General features: G+C 41.7%; 1 protein-coding gene across 3 annotated transcripts in view; it reads left to right on the forward strand.

Annotated features, from left to right (window-relative positions):
• Positions 1-20,396, forward strand: part of TASP1 (taspase 1) — a 209,214-nt gene that overhangs the window by 123,471 nt on the left and 65,347 nt on the right. For all 3 annotated transcript variants that reach the window (XM_033939302.1, XM_033939300.1, XM_033939301.1), the window contains exon 11: positions 11,066-11,176. In XM_033939302.1, coding sequence (XP_033795193.1) covers positions 11,066-11,176 — 111 coding nt within the window. The remainder of the gene's footprint in view (positions 1-11,065; positions 11,177-20,396) is intronic.

Here is a 20,396-nt window from a genome sequence, read left to right on the forward strand (position 1 = left end):
AGTGTATGTCTGGAAACATCAGTGGTTGCGACACCTTTATTTTTAAGAATTAACAATGCTTATTCCATTTGACAGTATTCTTATTAGCTTATTTATACAGAAGTTTAATCTAACACACCTTTATAAAAATCAATGGAGGCTGCAAATAAGAGTTGCAACCTGAGCCAAAGTGAATGAGATTTAAAAAATGGGAGAAGGTGAGCTCCATAAAGACAGAGTTTGTGTGTGTGAAGAAATTAGGGAGAAGAAAAGATGTAAGACTTTAGATGCTGCTTAAAAATGAAGTGGGGGGGGGGGATAGTTCTGTGTTGGTTAGGCAGACTATAAGAAACAGTGAGGGGAAAACTCTGGTACAGGTTATAAAATATATAGTTTCAAGTTTTATTAGTGCTTGATAAATCGCTTATTGAATATCTAAGCGATGTACAATTCAAGTAAAATAGAAATACAAATACACTGACTTTAAATAAAAAACATACTGGGTTAACATACATGAGCCGTGAGGATTAAGGGGGAAAGTTACAATATGTTTGTAGAAGAAGAAATACATTAAAGGGAAAAATAACTCAAGGAAGGGAGAGAAAAAAAAAAAAAGTTGTAGGATGTCAAGCCTAGGGACAAAAAAATTATAAGTCTAGGAGTCATATATTAAAAGCAAACTTGAAAAGATAAGTTTTTAAAGCTCTTTTAAAAGAAAAGTTGTCCTTTATGTCTCTAATGTACTGGAGCATAGAGTTCCACAAAATAGGGGCAATAATTGAAAACATGTCTTGTCTTCTAGTTCCAATTATTTTCAGGGATGGAACTGTTAATAGATTGTTTGAAGCTGATCGGAGGGATGCTGGTGATGATGATGATGTAAGGAAATGCTGGTTCAAAAAGGAGTGGCGTTTTCATAGAATGATTGAAATGATTTTGTGGCTTTTGTACGTTTTAACAATCATGATTTGACTACAAGACTCCTGAGGCAGGCCCTTGTGGGCTGAAACACGATCGTGTCAAGTCTATCACAATAAAAGAGATTGAGCACCAATTGGTCACCTTTGCTGTTTTGTTTGCTGTCCAGGAGACCATAGCCACAGTACAACTAACAGTCCTCGATGTCCTACTAGTAAATGGGAGGCTCCACGTTTTCCATCAAAGGTGGCCCCTTTGTAACTTCTGACGAGTGAGGTTACAAGTAGAGAATGCCACGGTGACAAAATTCATCACCGTCCCCGTCCCCGCGGATAACCGCGGGAAACCATCTTCATGTCATTCTTTAAGGAGAGAGGGAAGAATCAGAGTATGAATGGCCACAACCACTGACCCGCAAGCTTTGCTTTGAAGAATGCTGGTGTAGAAGGACAGAGGATGAAATAGACACTAGAAAATGACATGGGTTTATTTCCCGCGGTTATCCTTGGGGACGGGAACGGTGATGAATTTTGTCACCGTGTCATTCTCTAGTTTACAAGGAGCCAATAGTTCATTTCAGTTACACATTATATTGGCATCAGAAACCACTAAATTACTGGAGAGCATCATTCAACAGTTCTCACACAGGGAAGTACTTGTAGAGGAAATCTCTGCCTTTCTTCAGGCCAATGTGGTCAACCCGATGCCACCAGGGGAAGGAGGGAAAGAATTCTATTCCAGGTACTACCACGTGCCAAAAAGATGGACCCTGAACAAATTCCTAGTCAAAGAAGATATCAGGATGATTCAGGAAAAAATTGGCTATTCTCTCTGGAATAAAAAGATGCCTATACCCACATTTTCATGCTTCCCAGCCATAGGAAGTATCTCAGTTTTTGTGTAGGGAAACGCCAGTACTGTATTCTGCCTTATGATGACTGGATGGACCATTCGGGTCTTTATCTGCCGCTATTTACTATGTTATGTTACTATGTCTTATCAGTACCCAAGTTTCTTACAAAGTGCCTAGTTGTAGTGTATGTGACACTAGTAGGAGTAATGCGACGTAGCCGGTCACCAGCTAATCCTCAAAGCTGGATATTCAGCAGAAGATAGCCACTCATCTCCCGCTGAATATCGTCGGATGGCTGGCTATGTGCTATTTAGCCGGCCAGCTAAATAGCAGTGAATATCGGGCCAATAGTATTTAGCAACGTAAAGATTCATGGCCATTCAGAAGGGAAATTACAAAACATTTATGGAAGTTTGGGAACCATTAACTAAATATTGTAAGGAATGACTTATTTATCTAATTGAGGAAAACATACACATCCTGGGGAGGGGGGAAGGGGGGTATGTTTTGACACTGTTTAAGAGGTATAGTAGATAGGTTGTTTATAAGGTAATTTTATGAGTTGTTGGTCAATTGGATAAATGGGTGGGGGAAAATAATTTTTGACATTATTATTTAACAAGTTTATTGTGCTGAAACATTAATATTTTATGTAAATGCATCATTTATTGTACACAATTATAGTTTTAAAAATGAATAAAGAAGTTAAAAAAAAAAAGGCAATGTACTACAGTAGGTGTCTTTTATGCAGTGGTTGGATCTTCCTTTTCCCTCCCTGGATTCAAGTGTGAGCCTGCTCCTAGACTTGTAAAAGTTTGTTTTCTAAACCCTATTTCTACTCATCTCCTACTATTATTTATTATTTCTATAGTGCTACCAGACGCATGTAGTGCTGTACATTAAACATACAAGAGACAGTCCCTGTTCAAAAGAGTTTACAGCCTAATTATTACAGACACATTGGACAAAAATGGTTAATAAATATATACAGTAAAACCTTGGTTTGCGAGCATTATTCATTCCAGAAGCATGCTTGTAATCCAAAGCACTCGCGTATCAAAGTGAATTTCAAAGGAAATAATGGAAACTCAGGCGATTTGTTCCACACTCCCAAAACTTTAATACAAAATACTATACGTGCTGTAAATGTGTGGTTTCCTTTCAGGAAACTAAATATGTATTTTTTGAACCTGCCTAATTAGGCTTTTTCTTAGAAGGTAAAGGCATCTCTATGCATCCAGAATGAACCAGGATTGTGTGGTGTTAATTATTGGAAGGCTGTAACTGCTCTTTTACTTAGAACTCTTAATTTAGTTAATGTATCCCTTCCCCTAGGGTTTGTTTTCTTCTTCTTTTCTCCTTCACTTATTGTGGACTATGTTGAATGTAATATTTCCTTATGTTAATTTTCCTTATCAGCATGTACTGATTGTATTGTATTTCAGTATTTCCTTATCATTGTGATGTAATGATAATTTTGAAATGATAAATAATTTTAAAAAAACACAAAATACTATACGTGCAGCGTCGGAGAGAGAACCATCGGCTCAGTTCTGATGATGTGACACGAGTACACCGTATGTACTCGTATTGCAAGACTTTGCTCTTTTACAACAGTCACTACACTCCCGCAGCGTCAGAGAGAGAAGAACCATCGGCTCAGTTGTGACGTGTGTATACTGTATGTACTCGTATTGCAAGACTTTGCTTGTTTAGAACAGCCACTACACTCTTGCAGCATCAGAGAGAGAAGAACCATCGTCTCAGTTCTGATGATATGACACGTGTACACTGTATGTACTTGTATTGCAAGACTTTGCTTGTTTAGAACAGTCACTACACTCTTGCAGCATCAGAGAGAGAAGAACCATCGTCTCAGTTCTGATGATATGACACGTGTACACTGTATGTACTCGTATTGCAAGACTTTGCTTGTTTAGAACAGTCACTACACTCTTGCAGCATCAGAGAGAGAAGAACCATCGTCTCAGTTCTGATGATATGACACGTGTACACTGTATGTACTCGTATTGCAAGACTTTGCTTGTTTAGAACAATCACTACACTCTTGCAGCATCAGAGAGAGAAGAACCATCGGCTCAGTTCTGATGATGTGACACGAGTACACTGTATGTACTCATATTGCAAGACTTTTCTCATTTACAACAGTCACTACACTCCCGCAGCGTCAGAAAGAGAAGAACCATCGGCTCAGTTGTGACGATGTGACGCGTGTATACTGTATGTACTCATATTGCAAGACTTTGCTCGTTTACAACAGTCACTACACTCCCGCAGCATCAGAGAGAGAAGAACCATCGTCTCAGTTCTGACGATGTGACACGTGTACACTGTATGTACTCGTATTGCAAGACTTTACTCGTTTAGAACAGTCACTACATTCCCGCAGCATCAGAGAGAGAAGAACCATCGGATCAGTTCTGATGATATGACACGTGTACATTGTATGTACTCGTATTGCAAGACTTTGCTTGTTTAGAACAGTCACTACACTCTTGCAGCATCAGAGAGAGAAGAACCATCAGCTCAGTTCTGATGATGTGACACAAGTACACTGTATGTACTCATATTGCAAGACTTTGCTCGTTTACAACAGTCACTACACTCCCGCAGCGTCAGAGAGAGAAGAACCATCGTCTCAGTTCTGATGATATGACACGTGTACACTGTATGTTCTTGTATTGCAAGACTTTTCTCGTTTAGAACAGTCACTACACTCCCGCAGCATCAGAGAGAGAAGAACCATCGTCTCAGTTCTGATGATGTGACACGTGTACAGAAGTTGCCTCCGCTGAGGCAGACCAGAGGTCCATCTTGCTCAGCGGTCTGCTCCCGCGGCGGCCCATCAGTCCTACTTGCCTGAACAGTGGTCCTTGACTAATTTTATAACTTACCTCTAATCCTATCCCTATAACCTACCTCTACTACTGCAACATCATCTACTTGGGCATCCCACAAAAAACAATAAAAAAACTGAGATTAATACAAAACACCGCCGTTCGACTAATCTTCGGACTAAGAAAAAACGACCACATCAGCCCCTACTATAAAAAGCTGCACTGGCTTCCAATAGAAGCGCGAATACTATTCAAATTTGCTTGCACCTGTTTCAAGCAAGTCTGGGGACTAGCACCTTCATACCTACAAACTCACTTCATCCTACACAACCCCACACGAGCGACCAGAAACAAAAACATATTTGCATACCCAAAGATTACGGGCTGCAGATACAAATCATTCCTGGATAGAACCTTTAAGTTCCAAGCGAACAGACAGCAAGTTTGGCTGAAAAACTACATAAACGAACCCAACCTGTCTTACAGTGCATTCCGCAAATCGATCAAAACCGCCCTATTCGAAAAATTCACGGACTAAAATCGTCCCCTCCCGCACTAGGACTCCCCTCCCTCTAAACGCCTTTCTTTCTTTCTCAAGATGCCCCTCATGTACTCAGATATTCGCTATCCATAGTACTCCAATTCAAATGGAAGTTCTAAAGAAATACTCAGTTACTCATTACCCATTGAACCCCAATCTGTAACTTTCCCCTCTTCACTATTGTATTATATTTAGACTCATTGTACGATACTGTATTAGACTTATGTATGGTGTTGTCTTTAGACTTATTGTATTGTAGTATATTTAGACTCGTTGTATTATATTGTACTGTGTTGTATACACTCATTGTATTGTATTGTACTGTATTGTATTGTTTTGTCTTGTATTGTATGTTGACTTATTGTATTGTATTGTGACCTTGTTATTCGCTGAATGTCCAGCCTTCTTACAGTATGAACCGCCTAGAAGTCACCTGACTATGGCGGTATAGAAAAATAAAGTTATTATTATTATTATCTGTACCCCTCAATCCCTTTGTCCTCCAGGTACCTATCCAAGCCTTCTTTGAAGCCCTGTAGCGTGCTCCTGCTTATCACATCCTCCGGTAGCGCGTTCCATGTTTCCACCACCCTTTGGGTGAAAAAGAACTTCCTGGCGTTTGTTCTAAACCTTTCCCCTTTCAATTTCTCTGAGTGCCCCCTTGTACTTGTGGTCCCCCATAATTTGAAAAGTCTGTCCCTGTCTACTTTTTCTATGCCCTTCATGATCTTGAAGATTTCTATCATGTCTCCTCTAAGTCTCCGCTTTTCCAGGGAGAAAAGTCCCAGCTTTTTCAGTCTGTCAGTATATGAGAGGTCCTCCATACCCTTTATTAGCTTAGTTGCTCTTCTCTGGACTCTCTCAAGTACCACCATGTCCTTTGCTCGTTTAGAACAGTCACTACACTCCCACAGCATCAGAGAGAGAAGAACCATCGGCTCAGTTGTGACGATGTGACGTATGTATACTGTATGTACTCGTATTGCAAGACTTTGCTTGTTTAGAACAGTGACTACACTTTTGCATCATCAGAGAGAGAAGAACCATCGGCCCAGTTGTAACGATATGACACGTGTATACTGTATGTACTCGTATTGCAAGACATTACACCTGAGCACGGCGGGAACTAGACTACTAGCAAGCAACATCAAGAGAGGAATAGAGCAAGCTTTAAACTGAGAGGAAGGGGAAAGCCGACAGTCAACCAGATGTTGATGATTCGGAAGACAGTATCCCAAAAGGATACTGAGTGGGGAAAGTGCAGGGAAGACACCAACAACGTCAAGCAAGCAATGGAATACCAGCAGAGCCAGACAAATCAGGAAAGGGATAGGAGGAATCTACTACATGGGGAAGTCAACAAGGGGCAAGAAGAAGAAAATGAACGTAATGAAGAAACACACCACGCCCCACAGGAGGAAGACAAGAGAGACAATAAACAAAATTCTGCAGAACAAGAAGGGGACGGAAAGGAAAATGGATCGCAAGGGAAACCAACAAGAAAACAAATCCATCGAGACTTAAACTGTATGTACACTAATGCAAGAAGCCTGACAAACAAAATGGGGGAACTAGAAACCAGGGCCAAAGATGAGAACCTAGACATCATAGCAATCACGGAAACATGGTGGAACGAGGACAACAAATGGGACACAGCACTACCAGGGTACAAGCTCTACCGAAGAGACAGGACACATCAGAAAGGAGGAGGAATAGCACTTTATGTAACGGATACAATTCAATCGATCAGAGTGGACACACCAACAATTAATGAACAACTGGAATCAATATGGGTTAAAATACCAGGAAGAAAGGGAACCGAGATAAAGATGGGGCTGTACTACCGCCCGCCCGGACAAACAGAAGCAATAGATGAAGAACTGAGAGCTGAGTTGAGGCGAGAATGTAAAAACGCTAACACCATAGTTATGGGAGATTTCAACTACCCAGGGATAGACTGGAGCCATGGAGTTTCCAATTGTTCAAAGGAATTGGAGTTCCTAGAGGCTGTAGGGGACTGTTACTTGGAACAGCTCGTCAAAGAACCAACGAGAGGGGCAGCTATTCTGGATTTAATCCTTAATGGGCTGAGAGGACCTGCCCAAGAAGTGGAAGTAGCGGGACCTTTAGGGAACAGTGACCACAACACGATCCAATTCAAAGTGGAACTAAGTATGCCAAAGGGGAAGAGAACCACTGTAACAACGTTCAACTTCAAGAAAGGGAACTATGATGCCATGAGACACATGGTAAAGAGAAAACTCAAGAACAGCACCAGAAAGGCACTGACGGTGGACCAAGCCTGGACCCTTTTTAAGGACACAGTGAACGAGGCGCAAAGCCGATATATACCCAGATTTAGAAAAGGGGGCAGAAAGAATCAAGCAAAGGACCCAGCATGGTTAACAAGAGAAGTTAAGAATGTGGTAGGAGATAAGAAAAAATCCTTCAGGACATGGAAAAAGGATAAAACTGAGGAAAATTGGAAAAAGCACAGGAAGCACCAAAAAGAATGCCACCGCGTAGTCAGAACAGCAAAGAGAGAATATGAAGAGAAACTTGCAAAAGAGGCACGGAACTTTAAACCTTTCTTTCGATATGTGAAAGGGAAACAGCCGGCGAGGGAGGAAGTGGGACCCCTGGATGAGGGGGATAGGAAAGGAGTGGTAAAGGAGGAAAAGGAAGTGGCGGACAGATTAAACACGTTCTTCTCGTCGGTCTTCACAAAAGAGGACACATCCAATGTTCCGGAACCGGAAAAATTCTTCAAGGGGGACCAAGAGAAAATATTATCGTGCATGGAGGTAAGCCTCGAAGACGTACTCAAACAGATAGATAGGCTAAAAACTGACAAATCGCCAGGCCCGGACGGAATTCACCCAAGAATACTAAGAGAACTTAGAAACGAAATAGCGGAGTTACTGCAACAGATTTGTAACCTATCCCTGAAAACAGGGGTAATACCGGAAGACTGGAGGATAGCAAATGTTACACCTATCTTCAAGAAAGGAACCAGAGGCGACCCGGGGAATTATAGACCGGTCAGCTTGACCTCAGTTCCGGGGAAGATGGCCGAATCATTGATCAAGAACAGTATCAGTGAGCACATAGAAAAAAATAAGCTGATGAGAACAAGCCAGCATGGTTTCTGTACTGGAAGATCCTGCCAAACGAACCTACTGCACTTCTTCGAGGGGATAAGCGGACATTTGGACAAAGGTGACCCCATAGATATAGTATACCTAGACTTCCAGAAAGCCTTCGACAAGGTACCTCATGAGCGCCTTCTAAGGAAACTGTGGAACCACGGGGTGGAAGGGGACATACACAGATGGATCAAAAACTGGTTGGCAAACAGGAAACAGAGGGTAGGAGTAAAGGGACACTATTCTGACTGGAAAGGGGTCACAAGTGGCGTTCCACAAGGGTCAGTGCTGGGACCGCTGCTATTCAATATATTTATTAATGACTTGGAAACAGGGACAAAGTGTGAAGTTATAAAATTTGCGGATGACACAAAACTCTCCGGTAAGGTTAGATCTGTAGAGGAATGTAAAAAACTCCAAAGGGATCTGGACAAACTGAGTGAGTGGGCAGATAAATGGCAGATGAGTTTTAATGTGGAGAAATGTAAAGTTATGCACATAGGGAAAGGGAACCTGATGTACAACTACATGATGGGGGGGATGACATTGGGAAAAGGCAACCTAGAAAAGGACTTGGGGGTTTTGGTGGATAAAACAATGAAACCGGCAGCACAATGCGCAGCGGCCTCAAAAAAGGCGAACAGAATGTTGGGCATTATCAAAAAAGGTATCACTACCAGAACCAAGGAAGTTATCCTCCCGCTGTACAGGGCAATGGTGCGACCGCATCTGGAGTACTGCGTCCAGTACTGGTCGCCGTACCTAAAGAAAGATATGGCGATACTCGAGAGGGTCCAGAGAAGAGCGACAAAAATGATAAAGGGCATGGAAAACCTCTCGTATGCTGAGAGGCTGGAGAAGTTGGGGCTCTTTTCCCTAGAAAAGAGGAGACTTAGAGGGGATATGATAGAAACTTATAAGATCATGAAGGGTATAGTGAAGGTAGAGAGAGACAGATTTTTCAGACTGGCGGGGGCAACAAGAACTAGAGGACACTCAAAAAAATTGAAGGGAGATAGTTTTAGAACAAATGCTAGGAAGTTCTTCTTTACCCAGAGGGTGGTGGACACCTGGAATGCGCTTCCAGAGGGGGTGGTTGAGCAGAGTACGGTTTTGGGTTTCAAAAAGGGATTGGACGAATTCCTGAGGGGTAAGGGAATCCAGGGGTACAATTAGAGGGTTACTATACAAGACAAAATGCTCTTGGGTAATAGATCACTACAGGTCATTGACCTGGGGGGCCGCCGCGGGAGCGGACTGCTGGGCATGATGGACCTATGGTCTGACTCGGCAGAGGCCATGCTTATGTGCTTATGTGCTTATGTGCATTGCTTGTATATCATGTTAAAATTTAATCTAATGTTTTGCTTGTCTTGCAAAACACTTGCAAACCAAATTACTTGCAATCCAAGGTTTTACTGTATATAGTTTATGTAGGAAAATGCAAAGGGATGAAGAGGTGAAATTTGATACCCCTGCTCTAACAAAATCTGACAGCCACAAACAACTCAAGTTTTTAGAATATTTAATTGTAGCATTTTTGTCCTGCTTAATCATCAGGTTAAAATAGGTTACAATAAAAAATAAAAATACAATTAAACAGCAAAACTCCTGTAAAATAAGCTTAAAATACATAAAGCTATCTAATAAGAAGGGAACTACTTTCAAAATAGTTAGGTCTTCAAAGCTCAGTGAAACTGCACATACCAGCTATGACAGGAACAGCTCCGATGCCCATAGAATTCCTATGAGCATCGGAGCTGTTACTGCCATGACCTGTGCTAAAAACCGCACTACGGTTTTGTAAAAGGGGAGGATAATTAGTCAATTGTCTGATCGTAGATGGTAAGTATTCATGAGAAATATTTGCACTTATCCCCTCTATTTTATGCAGATATCGCGTGCATATGCATTAAGGATGTCCTAAAAAAAATGACTGGTTTGTGGCACCACTGCATTAAAAGAACCGAGATCCCCAGTTGACCAAGCACTGGAAGATAAGCCTTCTCTTAGAGTGTTTTCATACTCTTTTCTGCAAGTGTAAATCTGGTGCTAAAGCTAAACTGTAGAGCCACTCCTATGAAATCATTTTTTATCTCCTATCTTTATTCTAACTCACCAGCCTTTGATGTGAAGTTTGCTCTGGAATCGATGTCAGCTTGCAAAGACTGGAAAGGAATCCTGTTCTAAGACTGAATCATTCTGCGGTGTTTTTATATTAGGGTTAATCCAGAACATGTGTCAGTGTCAGTGCCAGTTCTCCCTGCCTCTCATCCCTATCCATCCCTCTGAGGGAACAATTTATGTGATACCCAAAAAAACCTATCTCCTGGACTGCAGCATCCTTGAATAAATGAACATTTGATTTTGAGTGTTACAGAAACTTTCTAAATGTCTTATTTTAAATGACAAAAGAAGATTGATACAACAAATCATATATATTGAATAACATAATTCATGTTTTTTCATTATTTAAATTGGAAGTTAGGGGTTATTTCCCTCTTTTAGATGCCAGAGTAACATATGCTTGGTGATTTGCACTGAACTTGGTTTGTTTCTAAATGAGACTAGGATGGCTTGGTTTGGCTGAGATCTCAGAAACCATCTGAGTGATCAGGGAATGAAAAATGTTTTTTGTTGAAAAAGTTGCCCTTGAACAATTTTATGTTTCTTTTTTTAAGTCCCAACTAAAGCATAACTGTCTTTTCATTTAAAGGCCAAATCCTTAAACTTATAAAATTCTGTTTTCTCATGTATCTATTCTGTACAGGCTGTGGAGAGCACCTTGTACGGACCATATTGGCGAGAGAATGTTCCAATGCCCTGCAGGCAGAAGATGCTCACCAAGCTTTGTTAGAGACTATGCAAAACAAGTTTATTAGTAAGTATATGGCTGATTAAGATTTCTTTTGGACATTTTGTTTTAATGGAAAATGGCATAGAATGCCAGGATAGTAAAGTATGTTAGCTACCTTTGGCTATATCCTGCAGCAGAAATGGAGTACGGTCTATGCTGAATGGAGAGACACCATTTTAATCTATCTGCAGACCTTAGTCAAGTTGAAAAAGCTAAGGACTGAAGGTGTAGTCATCTTCTCTGTCCAGCATTATCTGTTGGTTAGCAGTATCTGTTGGTTGTAAAGCTCTAAGCTAAATCCTCTTGTGATGAACACATGGAATCTTAACAGAAGCTATGACTCAAGTAGGTTTTCAAAGGGATAACTTTATAAATTCTAGTGCAACAGGAATATCAGTCTTGATCAATGGGTATTTACCTTCCTTTACTGTGAAGTCTGTAGAAAGTCTAATTTACATATTCTTCAGCTCTTCCTCCTTTCACTCTGGGCTGTGCTAGATTTCCTCAGTCTTACTCTCTATAGCGAAGTTATAGGAGCTTATCTGTTCACATTTATTTTCTTTATTTTGGGAGTTTTTCTCTCATAAGCGAGGTTTTTGGTGCTGCAGAGGCTCTCAATGCCCCTGAGACATCTTTGGCTGTTAAAAGATACACACTCTCAGGGTAGAGGTCTGTAGCCCACAGGCACATGCTTTGCATGATTCCTGTGTGACTGGCCTGCATTAACAGTCCAGAGGCTCAGGGACAGAGCCCCCTTCCCCCCCCCCCCACACACACATACACACGCATTCACAGTTAGTTCTGCAGTTGAAAATATGAGTCAGGAAGCAATGGCCTGAATTCTCTGGTCCAGCCCTGTCTTCCAGCAGAGCTTCTATATGTGTTTCACCTATTGCAAATGATTGGAAGAGTCCTCCAAATGATAAGGACCCTCAAGGGGTGAGTAATTCTGGTTATCCCGGACTTGCTGAGGCAACCATGGTACACAAACCTGGTGCATCTACAGAGGGACAAGGGGGCTCAGGCTTCCCTATCATCTGGGAATCCTTTCACAAGGCCCAATTGCCCTGGAGGATCCAGACTGCTTTGGTCTTAAAGCTTGGGTGTTGAGCGTAAAGCCTTAGTGCACAAAGACTATTCAGACTATAAAAAGGGTTGCAAGGCTGAGGCTGCGAACTATAGACCGGTAAGCCTCACCTCAATAGTGTGTAAACTCATGGAAACACTAATTAAGTATAAATTAGATACGATCCTGAACAAGGAAAATCTCCGGGATCCCAGTCAACATGGATTCACCAAAGGTAGGTCATGCCAGTCCAATCTTATCAGCTTCTTTGACTGAGTAACAAAAAGACTGGACTCAGGCGAGTCCTTGGACGTCGTGTACCTGGACTTCAGCAAAGCGTTTGACAGCGTCCCACACCGCAGGCTGCTGAACAAGATGAAATCGATGGGATTAGGAGAGACTCTAACTACATGGGTCAAAGATTGGCTTTGTGGCAGACTTCAGAGGGTGGTGGTTAATGGTACCCTTTCTAAAATGTCGGAAGTGACTAGCGGAGTGCCAAAGGGTTCAGTCCTGGGCCCTCTCCTCTTCAACATATTCATTGGGGATCTGACTAAAGGGCTTCAAGGCAAGGTAACCTTATTCGCTGATGACGCCAAACTATGCAATATAGTAAACGACTATAATCTAAAGGATGCTATGGAGCAAGACCTGCGTACTCTAGAAAGTTGGTCCTCGATCTGGCAGCTGGGCTTCAACGCCAATAAATGTAAGGTCATTCATCTCGGTAACAGAAATCCTTGCAGAACTTACACCCTGAATGGAGAAACTTTAACCAGAACTACGGCGGAACGAGACTTAGGAGTAATCATCAGTGCTGATATGAAGGCTGCCACTCAAGTGGAGAAGGCTTCATCTAAAGCACGGCAGATGATAGGTTGTATCAGGAGAAGTTTCGTCAACAGGAAGCCTGAAGTCATGATGCCATTGTACAGAGCCATGGTGAGACCTCATCTGGAGTACTGTGTGCAATTTTGGAGGCCACATTACCGTAAAGATGTGCTCAGAGTTGAATCAGTTCAGCGGACGGCCACCAGGATGGTCTCGGGGCTAAAGGGTCTCCCGTACGAGGAAAGACTGAGCAAATTGCAGCTCTACTCTCTCGAGGAGCGTAGGGAAAGGGGAGACATGATTGAGACATTCAAGTACATCACGGGACGGGTTGAGGTGGAAGATGATATCTTTCTCCTGAAGGGACCCTCGACCACAAGAGGTCATCCGCTCAAACTCAGGGGAGGGAGGTTTCGTGGAGACACCAGGAAACACTTCTTCACGGAGAGAGTGATTGAGCACTGGAACAAGCTTCCAATGCAGGTGATCGAGGCACGCAGCGTCCCAGACTTCAAGAATAAATGGGATACCTATGTGGGATCCCTACGAGGGTCAGCCAAAGGATAGGATCACTAGGGTATAGAATTGAAAGAGCGGGTCAGTAGAATGGCAGTATTACAATTAGACTTAAAAGGGAGGGTCGATGGTGTGGGCAGACTTGATGGGCTGTGGCCCTTGTCTGCCGTCATCTTTCTATGTTCTATGTTTCTAGACTTGGTGATAACCTCCCTGCTAAGATCTAAAAAGCAGTCCATTTTGGCAACTATACGAAGGTACTTTCCTTCTTACCAAAGGTAGTTTCTAGTTTTTATGTAAGCCAGGAAGTACATCTCCTAGCTTTTTTGACCTCCAGGGCTGTTATTTTATTAGAGATTATTTAGGCTATGTTGTTTTGTTTTTATTATGTGTTTACAGTGTATTTTATTATGTATGTTTATTTGTGACCCGCATAAAATTGCTGGATATGTGGGATATAAATTTTTAAATAAATAAACAAGATCCTGAAATGCCTGGTCGTCTGAAGAGTAGTTATTCATTGTTTAAAGATGACGAACGAGTTTTGCCTGTCGGATCATCTCTTCTTGCTCCTGGGTGTAGCACCATGGGAACAGTCAATATCAAAGGCAACCATTTCAAGATGGATTTGACTGGCAATTTCTTCGGCCTATATTGGGAGCAGAAAACAGTCTCCCATGAGAGTAAAGGTACACTCCACCAGAGGGGTGATGTCATCTTGGAGGGAAGCTAGAGCTGTCTCACCTGCAAATATTTGTAGGGCAGCCATATGATCTCGCCTCCACACTATTATCAAGTTTAACAGGGTGGATGTAGCAACCAGAAGAGATGCAGAGTTTGGTTTTGCAGTACTGGCAGCAGGCTCACTTGTTCCTCCCTAGGCACTGGGGACTGCTTTGGTACGTCCCATTGGTCAAGACTGATATTACTGTTGCACTAGAATAGAAGATTAGGTTCCTAACTTTGTGAATCTTCTTTCTTGTAAACAGGAATATCAGTCTTGACGCCCGCCCTGTCAGTTTATAGCTTGCTTTCTATCTCAGACATGTCTGGATGGTCAGATGTCTTGTTTACTTCCACTGTTCGTTACAGTCAGGGAGGAGAAGAATTTACAAACTGAGTAATTTTTGAATTGCTGATGCAGGTTGCATACAAGTTTAATTTCATCTCGTTATGCACTGTAAAATGTTTTAATTAATGCTGTTTTTGTTGAGCAGAACTGACTTGAGTTGTCTCGGGGAGAATCCCACATCCTCCCTCTCTATTTTTGTACCCACTCTAAGGCTGACTCACTGCTTTGGTACAGACTGAGGAAATCTAGTCCATCCCAGAGTGAGACGAGGAGGAGTTGAAAAATATGTGAATTAGACTCTCTACAGACTTCGCAGTAAAGGGAGGGTAAATACCTGCTGATCAATACTGATACTCCTGTTTACAAGAAAGAAGATTAGCAAAGGTAAGAACCTAATCTTCCAAAATAGCAGAAACAGAATCCCCAATTAGAGACTCAGAGCACAGCCTAACAGCTTGAAGGCATCTTGGATTTTAAACTGTGTTTTATGGTATTTTTTTTATTTTTTAATATTTTAAAACTATAAACAAAACATTAGATCATTGTAATTGTATGTTAAGGAACTGTTTAGATCTTCATTGCATAGTATGTTTTTGCTGTGCCCAGGAAAAAAATTATTAAGGATGGTGAATTATATCAGCTGTTTAGCATCACACTTTGCACGCTGTGAAGTTTGCCAACTTCTTAGTTAACTTAAATCACCCTCACCAAGTCTGTTTACTATTAAATTATCATGCAACACAGATGCGTTCTTAAAATGATTATCACTTCGCAATTATGAGATAACAGCATTTTTTAGAAAATGCCTGTGGTGATTGTTATTGTGGTTGAGGAATTAGTCTGACACAATAGACTTGAATCCTTAGCACTAGTTTTGTAGGATATCCTTTTGTAGACTGAATTTCAGGTATTTCAGCACTTTCTGCTACAGGAGACTGAGCATGAATTTGTCTACTTAATGCAATGCAGATTCTGTCTTGTTTCTCCATTTTTGTGTGTTAGTCTAGGCTCTGTTATTTCAGAAATCAAAATGGAAGCGACTAAAAATTAGGCCAGGGGGAATGGTTTGAGAGTGCCCAGGAATAAGGGGCAGTCAATCGGGGGGAAACATAGCTTGGCTGCATTAGACCTGTAGACAGGAGAGTTTGGCACTCTTCATTGCATTCTATGTACAAAGAAAGTACAAGTCTGTACAGGGCCTATGAAATTCTTCCAAGTGGGAGAAGCCTGGCTTTGACTTTTGGAGTTCTTTAAGGTGCAGGTGATGGATAAACTAGTGGCAGATGTGCTTTTCTTTTTTGTCCGTTTATAGCCAAACTATTATGGGTTCTGTAACACAAAATTCCTGTCTGGGTTTAGGAGATGAAGCAAAATGACAAACATTTGTAAATAGAATAGATTTTGATATATTAAGTGGGTAGGAGATCAGTACACAGAACAAAAGATGGTGTTCTATAAACACAAGTATCTTCCAAACAAGAAGAAAGGGCAGTGTTACTGATCTGCTCCTTTCAAATACAGCCAAGTTTACAGAATACATTCTGACTGTGTATGTTTATACCATTATACAGCCAGGGCATGTTAGGTTGTTAATAGTAGAAACTTCATTTTGACGTGAATCTAAAATGTTTCTTATTAAACATAAAATGAAATCCACAAATGTACTTGTTTTCAGCCTGTTCAAGAGATCTTTAAAAGAAATCACTTTATGCACTCATAACTGGCAAAAATAAGTTTTGCCTGCTGTATTTGATTCATAGTTATTTTGCTTTCTTTGTATTTGAACTGATGGTTTTAAAGAATGCTAATTCATTTAGTTCTGCTGTTATCTGTAGTTTTATTTTATTGTGAATGAAACCACCTTATAAGGGATAAGAACATGGATATAATCAAGCTTGAATATGCAAACAAAACTGGTTGTTCATATACTTAAAAGGAATGTAGAGCAAGTGACTTGTGCTGGGTCACAAAATAATCTTATACACTTGTCAAAATATAACAAATTTCAAAAGCATGCTCGTGGTTCAGCCATGCAGAAGTCCTGAGTTCAGTTGTCGAGTCTAGTCGTCACTCCTTGGGTCAGCTAGGAATGTTCTGGAGGGAATCATAGTCATCGCTCAATAGTGACACCTAATGGACAGATTTAGAGCCCATAATTAATGAGTTTTGGAAGGAATTGTCATTGCAATGAGTAAGTTGTGACATTAGTTATGATCTTGTTATGAAGATCCCTGCAGAGGGTCTGATTGAGCTGGAAGCCTAAAGAAACAAGAGGAAATTACCAGATCAGAATTAAAAATAAGCAACAATTGAATAAGTCTTCATCTACTGAATTGATATTTTGTGGAAGTACCTTTTGCAATAATCACAGATGTGTCTTTTGGGATGTTTCCAGCCACTTTCTACAGCTAAGTTTATTGAGCCATTCTTCTTTACAAAACCATTCAAGCTCTGTCAAATTTCTTGGAAAATGTTGATAGTATTCTTCATGGTATGCTATGGATTTTCAATTGGATTGAAGTCAAGACTTTGACTGAGTCTCTCGGGGACATTTATAGGCCCATTTTACATAGGTCATAGAGATCAGAATTGAGATTTCCAGATGTGGACATACTCAATTACAGTGGTATTTAGAGTATGCTTTGTGGATACAGATCCTATTCTAAAATACTTGTTGGAGTGTATATGTAGGTGCCAGCCTATACAGTGAGAACAACTATTTTAGAAATATACTACTACTATCACTATCCATTCAGTTGTGTCCGACCTTTGGATACTTTGTTGGCTAGTCCTCGCCATGCTTCCCTGTTTTCCACATCTTCTTTCAATTGCGTGATGTTCATTCCTGTGTCATTTTTGATGGTATCCAGACTTTTGGTCTCCATGCTTCCTTTCACCACTGACCATTCTGAGTAGCACATCCTTTTCTAGTGAATTTGCCCTCATTAGTTGTCGAAAATAGGTCAGTTTCTGTCTGGTAATCTTGCCTTCCAGGGATAACTCTGGGTTTATATGATCAAGACCATCTATGTTGATGATCCTAACTGTCCATGGGATTCGTAGAAGTCTTCTCCAGTACCACAGCTCGAAGGCATCAATTTTTCTTCTATCTGCTTTCTTGAGTCTCCATGTCTCGCAGCTATATGTCATGATTGGGAACTTACTGGCAGTGATCAGACTTTGTTTGATAGTGATTGAAACATCCTTGCTGGTGCTGATGTATAATTCCTCTGTGTATTCTTTCCATCACTGCTTGATGTCCTGCTGGTCGCTAATTTTATTCCCATCACAGTCTTTGATGGTTGATTGGCATGCTGAGAGAGGCTTTTTTTTACTTGTTTCACCATGGTGAATAATTCCCTGGTATGACCCTTCCTATGGACTTCTTCTAGGTTCATGCATTGAGCATTCAAGAAGTTGTTCTTGTCTTTCCTGGCTGCTCTTTGGAAATATATTTATCAGCATTAATTAATTAATTTATCAGCATTGAGTCACCTTGCTTCATGCAACCTGCATTTATCAGCATTGAGTCGCCTCACCTCATTCAACCTGTCATTAGCCTTTGTTTCTCTCCTCTTATTAGCAATTTGGAGGGTGGTTGCAGTTAACCAGTTCCTACCACCTGCTGGCTTCTTGTATGGCACATGCTTTTGAGCAGTTTCAGTGATGAGTCCTTTGATCTTTGCTCACAATTTGTCTGGGCCCCCTCCTTCTTGCCTAAGCAGTTTGAACCTGTTACTCACTTTGATTGCATACTGCACAGGCATTCACTGGCATCAAACTTCCTCTGCATGTCTGGATTCTTGATCTTGCATAGTCTGACTGACTTTGGTTACAAGGAGTTGGTGATCAGATCCACATTCTTCGCCTGGTAGTGTTTTTGCAGATAAAATTGATCCCTTCCATTTTTGCTGGCAGATGATGTAGTCAATTTAATTGCGATAATGCCCATTTAGGGATATCATGGTGTAGAGGCGTTGCTTCTGCAGGGTGGATAAATATGAATGGTCCAAACCGGCAGCTTCCATGTGGAGGTGCTGATTTCACAACTTCCGTATGTAAGTGCACTGTTTTCATCTGCAAATATCAAAAACCTGTGCATAAAAGTGACGTCAATTAAATAGTAAGGCCGCAATTTTAATTTGGTTTCATTTTGGAGGTCAAAATAATGCCCCCCCCCTCCCTTTTAATCAAGCTGTGCTGTCGAGCAGCACAAGATAAATGCCAAGCTGCCCATAGGAATAGAATGGGTGGCTTGGATGCACAGCTTGATAAAATGGGGAAAATGAGGAATTACCTTTACCCCTCATGTAAGCCCTAGCTGAAGCGGTTTTGGAAATGCACCAAACATTAAAGATAGGACCCTAAGAAACATTTGGTGAATGCAAAAGGAAGGATTGAAAAGTAAGCAGAATATCTAAAAGATAAGTTAAGCTTTTCCATATCATACCAAAAGATTGAAAGTATTGAGCTATATGGACTAAGAATATAAATAGAAGTGATAGAACTGCTGTTCCTCAATTCTCCCGGATGCATCTGGGGAGGGGCCTAAGGCTTTGATTTGCCCACACGCATAAGGCCCCACCCATAGGGCTGTTGTTTGTGGTGGGAGGATTTTCGTATACTCTGCGCATGTACCCATCACTGTAACCGGCAAGGTGCACATTCAAATTTAGCGAGTCTTCGATACTCTCCGCCAATCTCATTTGCATGAGCATTTTTTGAACAATGATTCGCTTTTTTTTTTTTATTTTAACAGTTTCTACTAAAACGGCTGCAATAACAACCCGTTGTTTTTTAAAAAAATCTAGCCTTAGGTTTCTGCAGGTGTAAGTGCCACAACCAAAGTTAGAGACAAGATCCATGATAAGCTACCGTAGTATTCTATAAAGCAGGGGTGCCCAATACGTCGATTGCGATCGACCGGTAGCTCAGGAAGGCAACGTGAGTCGATCACAGAGCCCATCCCAGGCTCCGTGATAGACTCGCGTTGCCTTCAAAATCTACCGGCCGATCAGCCTTCCTCTCCCCGATTGCCTGGTGAAGACAGCTTCCCTCCCTTCCACTCACTCACTGCCCTCTTGCCCACAAGCAAATTGAACTCAGGCTGCGGGGCTTTAACACTGCGTGCGCTGGCTTCCCTTCTTCGAAACAGGAAGTTATGTCATTCTAAGAACGCGTGCAAACTCCGGCCTTGGGGCGCGATACTCTGGTAGCTGGCTGCAGCCGCAGACGCATCCCGTACGGCCACAGCGGCAAGTATTTGGACTGCCGAAGGGGCAGGACGTGGCAGCCATGCTCTGAGCGTCACCTTCCTTCCCCCGTGGGACATTTCCGTTCGTGTCCGCCCCCGAGGAGAGCACCGCCGAACATAAATGGGTGAGTGCAGTTCTCCCCACATATTTTTCTGTCACCTTCTCCCGCTCCAGCATCCCCAGAGCCAGAGAAGGCAAGTGGCTGCGTCCGTTCCTTCACTGGGGCTTCTCCAGAAGGCAGGGCAAGTAGGGATTAAAAATAAAACAAAAAATATTATAATGCATCTATATTGCTTGGCCACTAGCCGGCAAGTCTGAGAGGCCCAAACCGGACATTATAACGTGTGGGATGATGCCGCCCTTTACCTCCAGCCTGTCTACCAAACATGGAGGCGGCAGCAGACACACAGTAAATGCCACGGGCTTCCAAGAGAAGAGAAGGGAAGGAAAAGAGAAACCAGACCATGGAAGGAGAGAGAAGGGAAGGAGACAGATGCCAGACCA

Source organism: Geotrypetes seraphini, chromosome 3 (genome assembly GCF_902459505.1).
Source record: "Geotrypetes seraphini chromosome 3, aGeoSer1.1, whole genome shotgun sequence".
Lineage (NCBI taxonomy): Eukaryota > Metazoa > Chordata > Amphibia > Gymnophiona > Dermophiidae > Geotrypetes > Geotrypetes seraphini.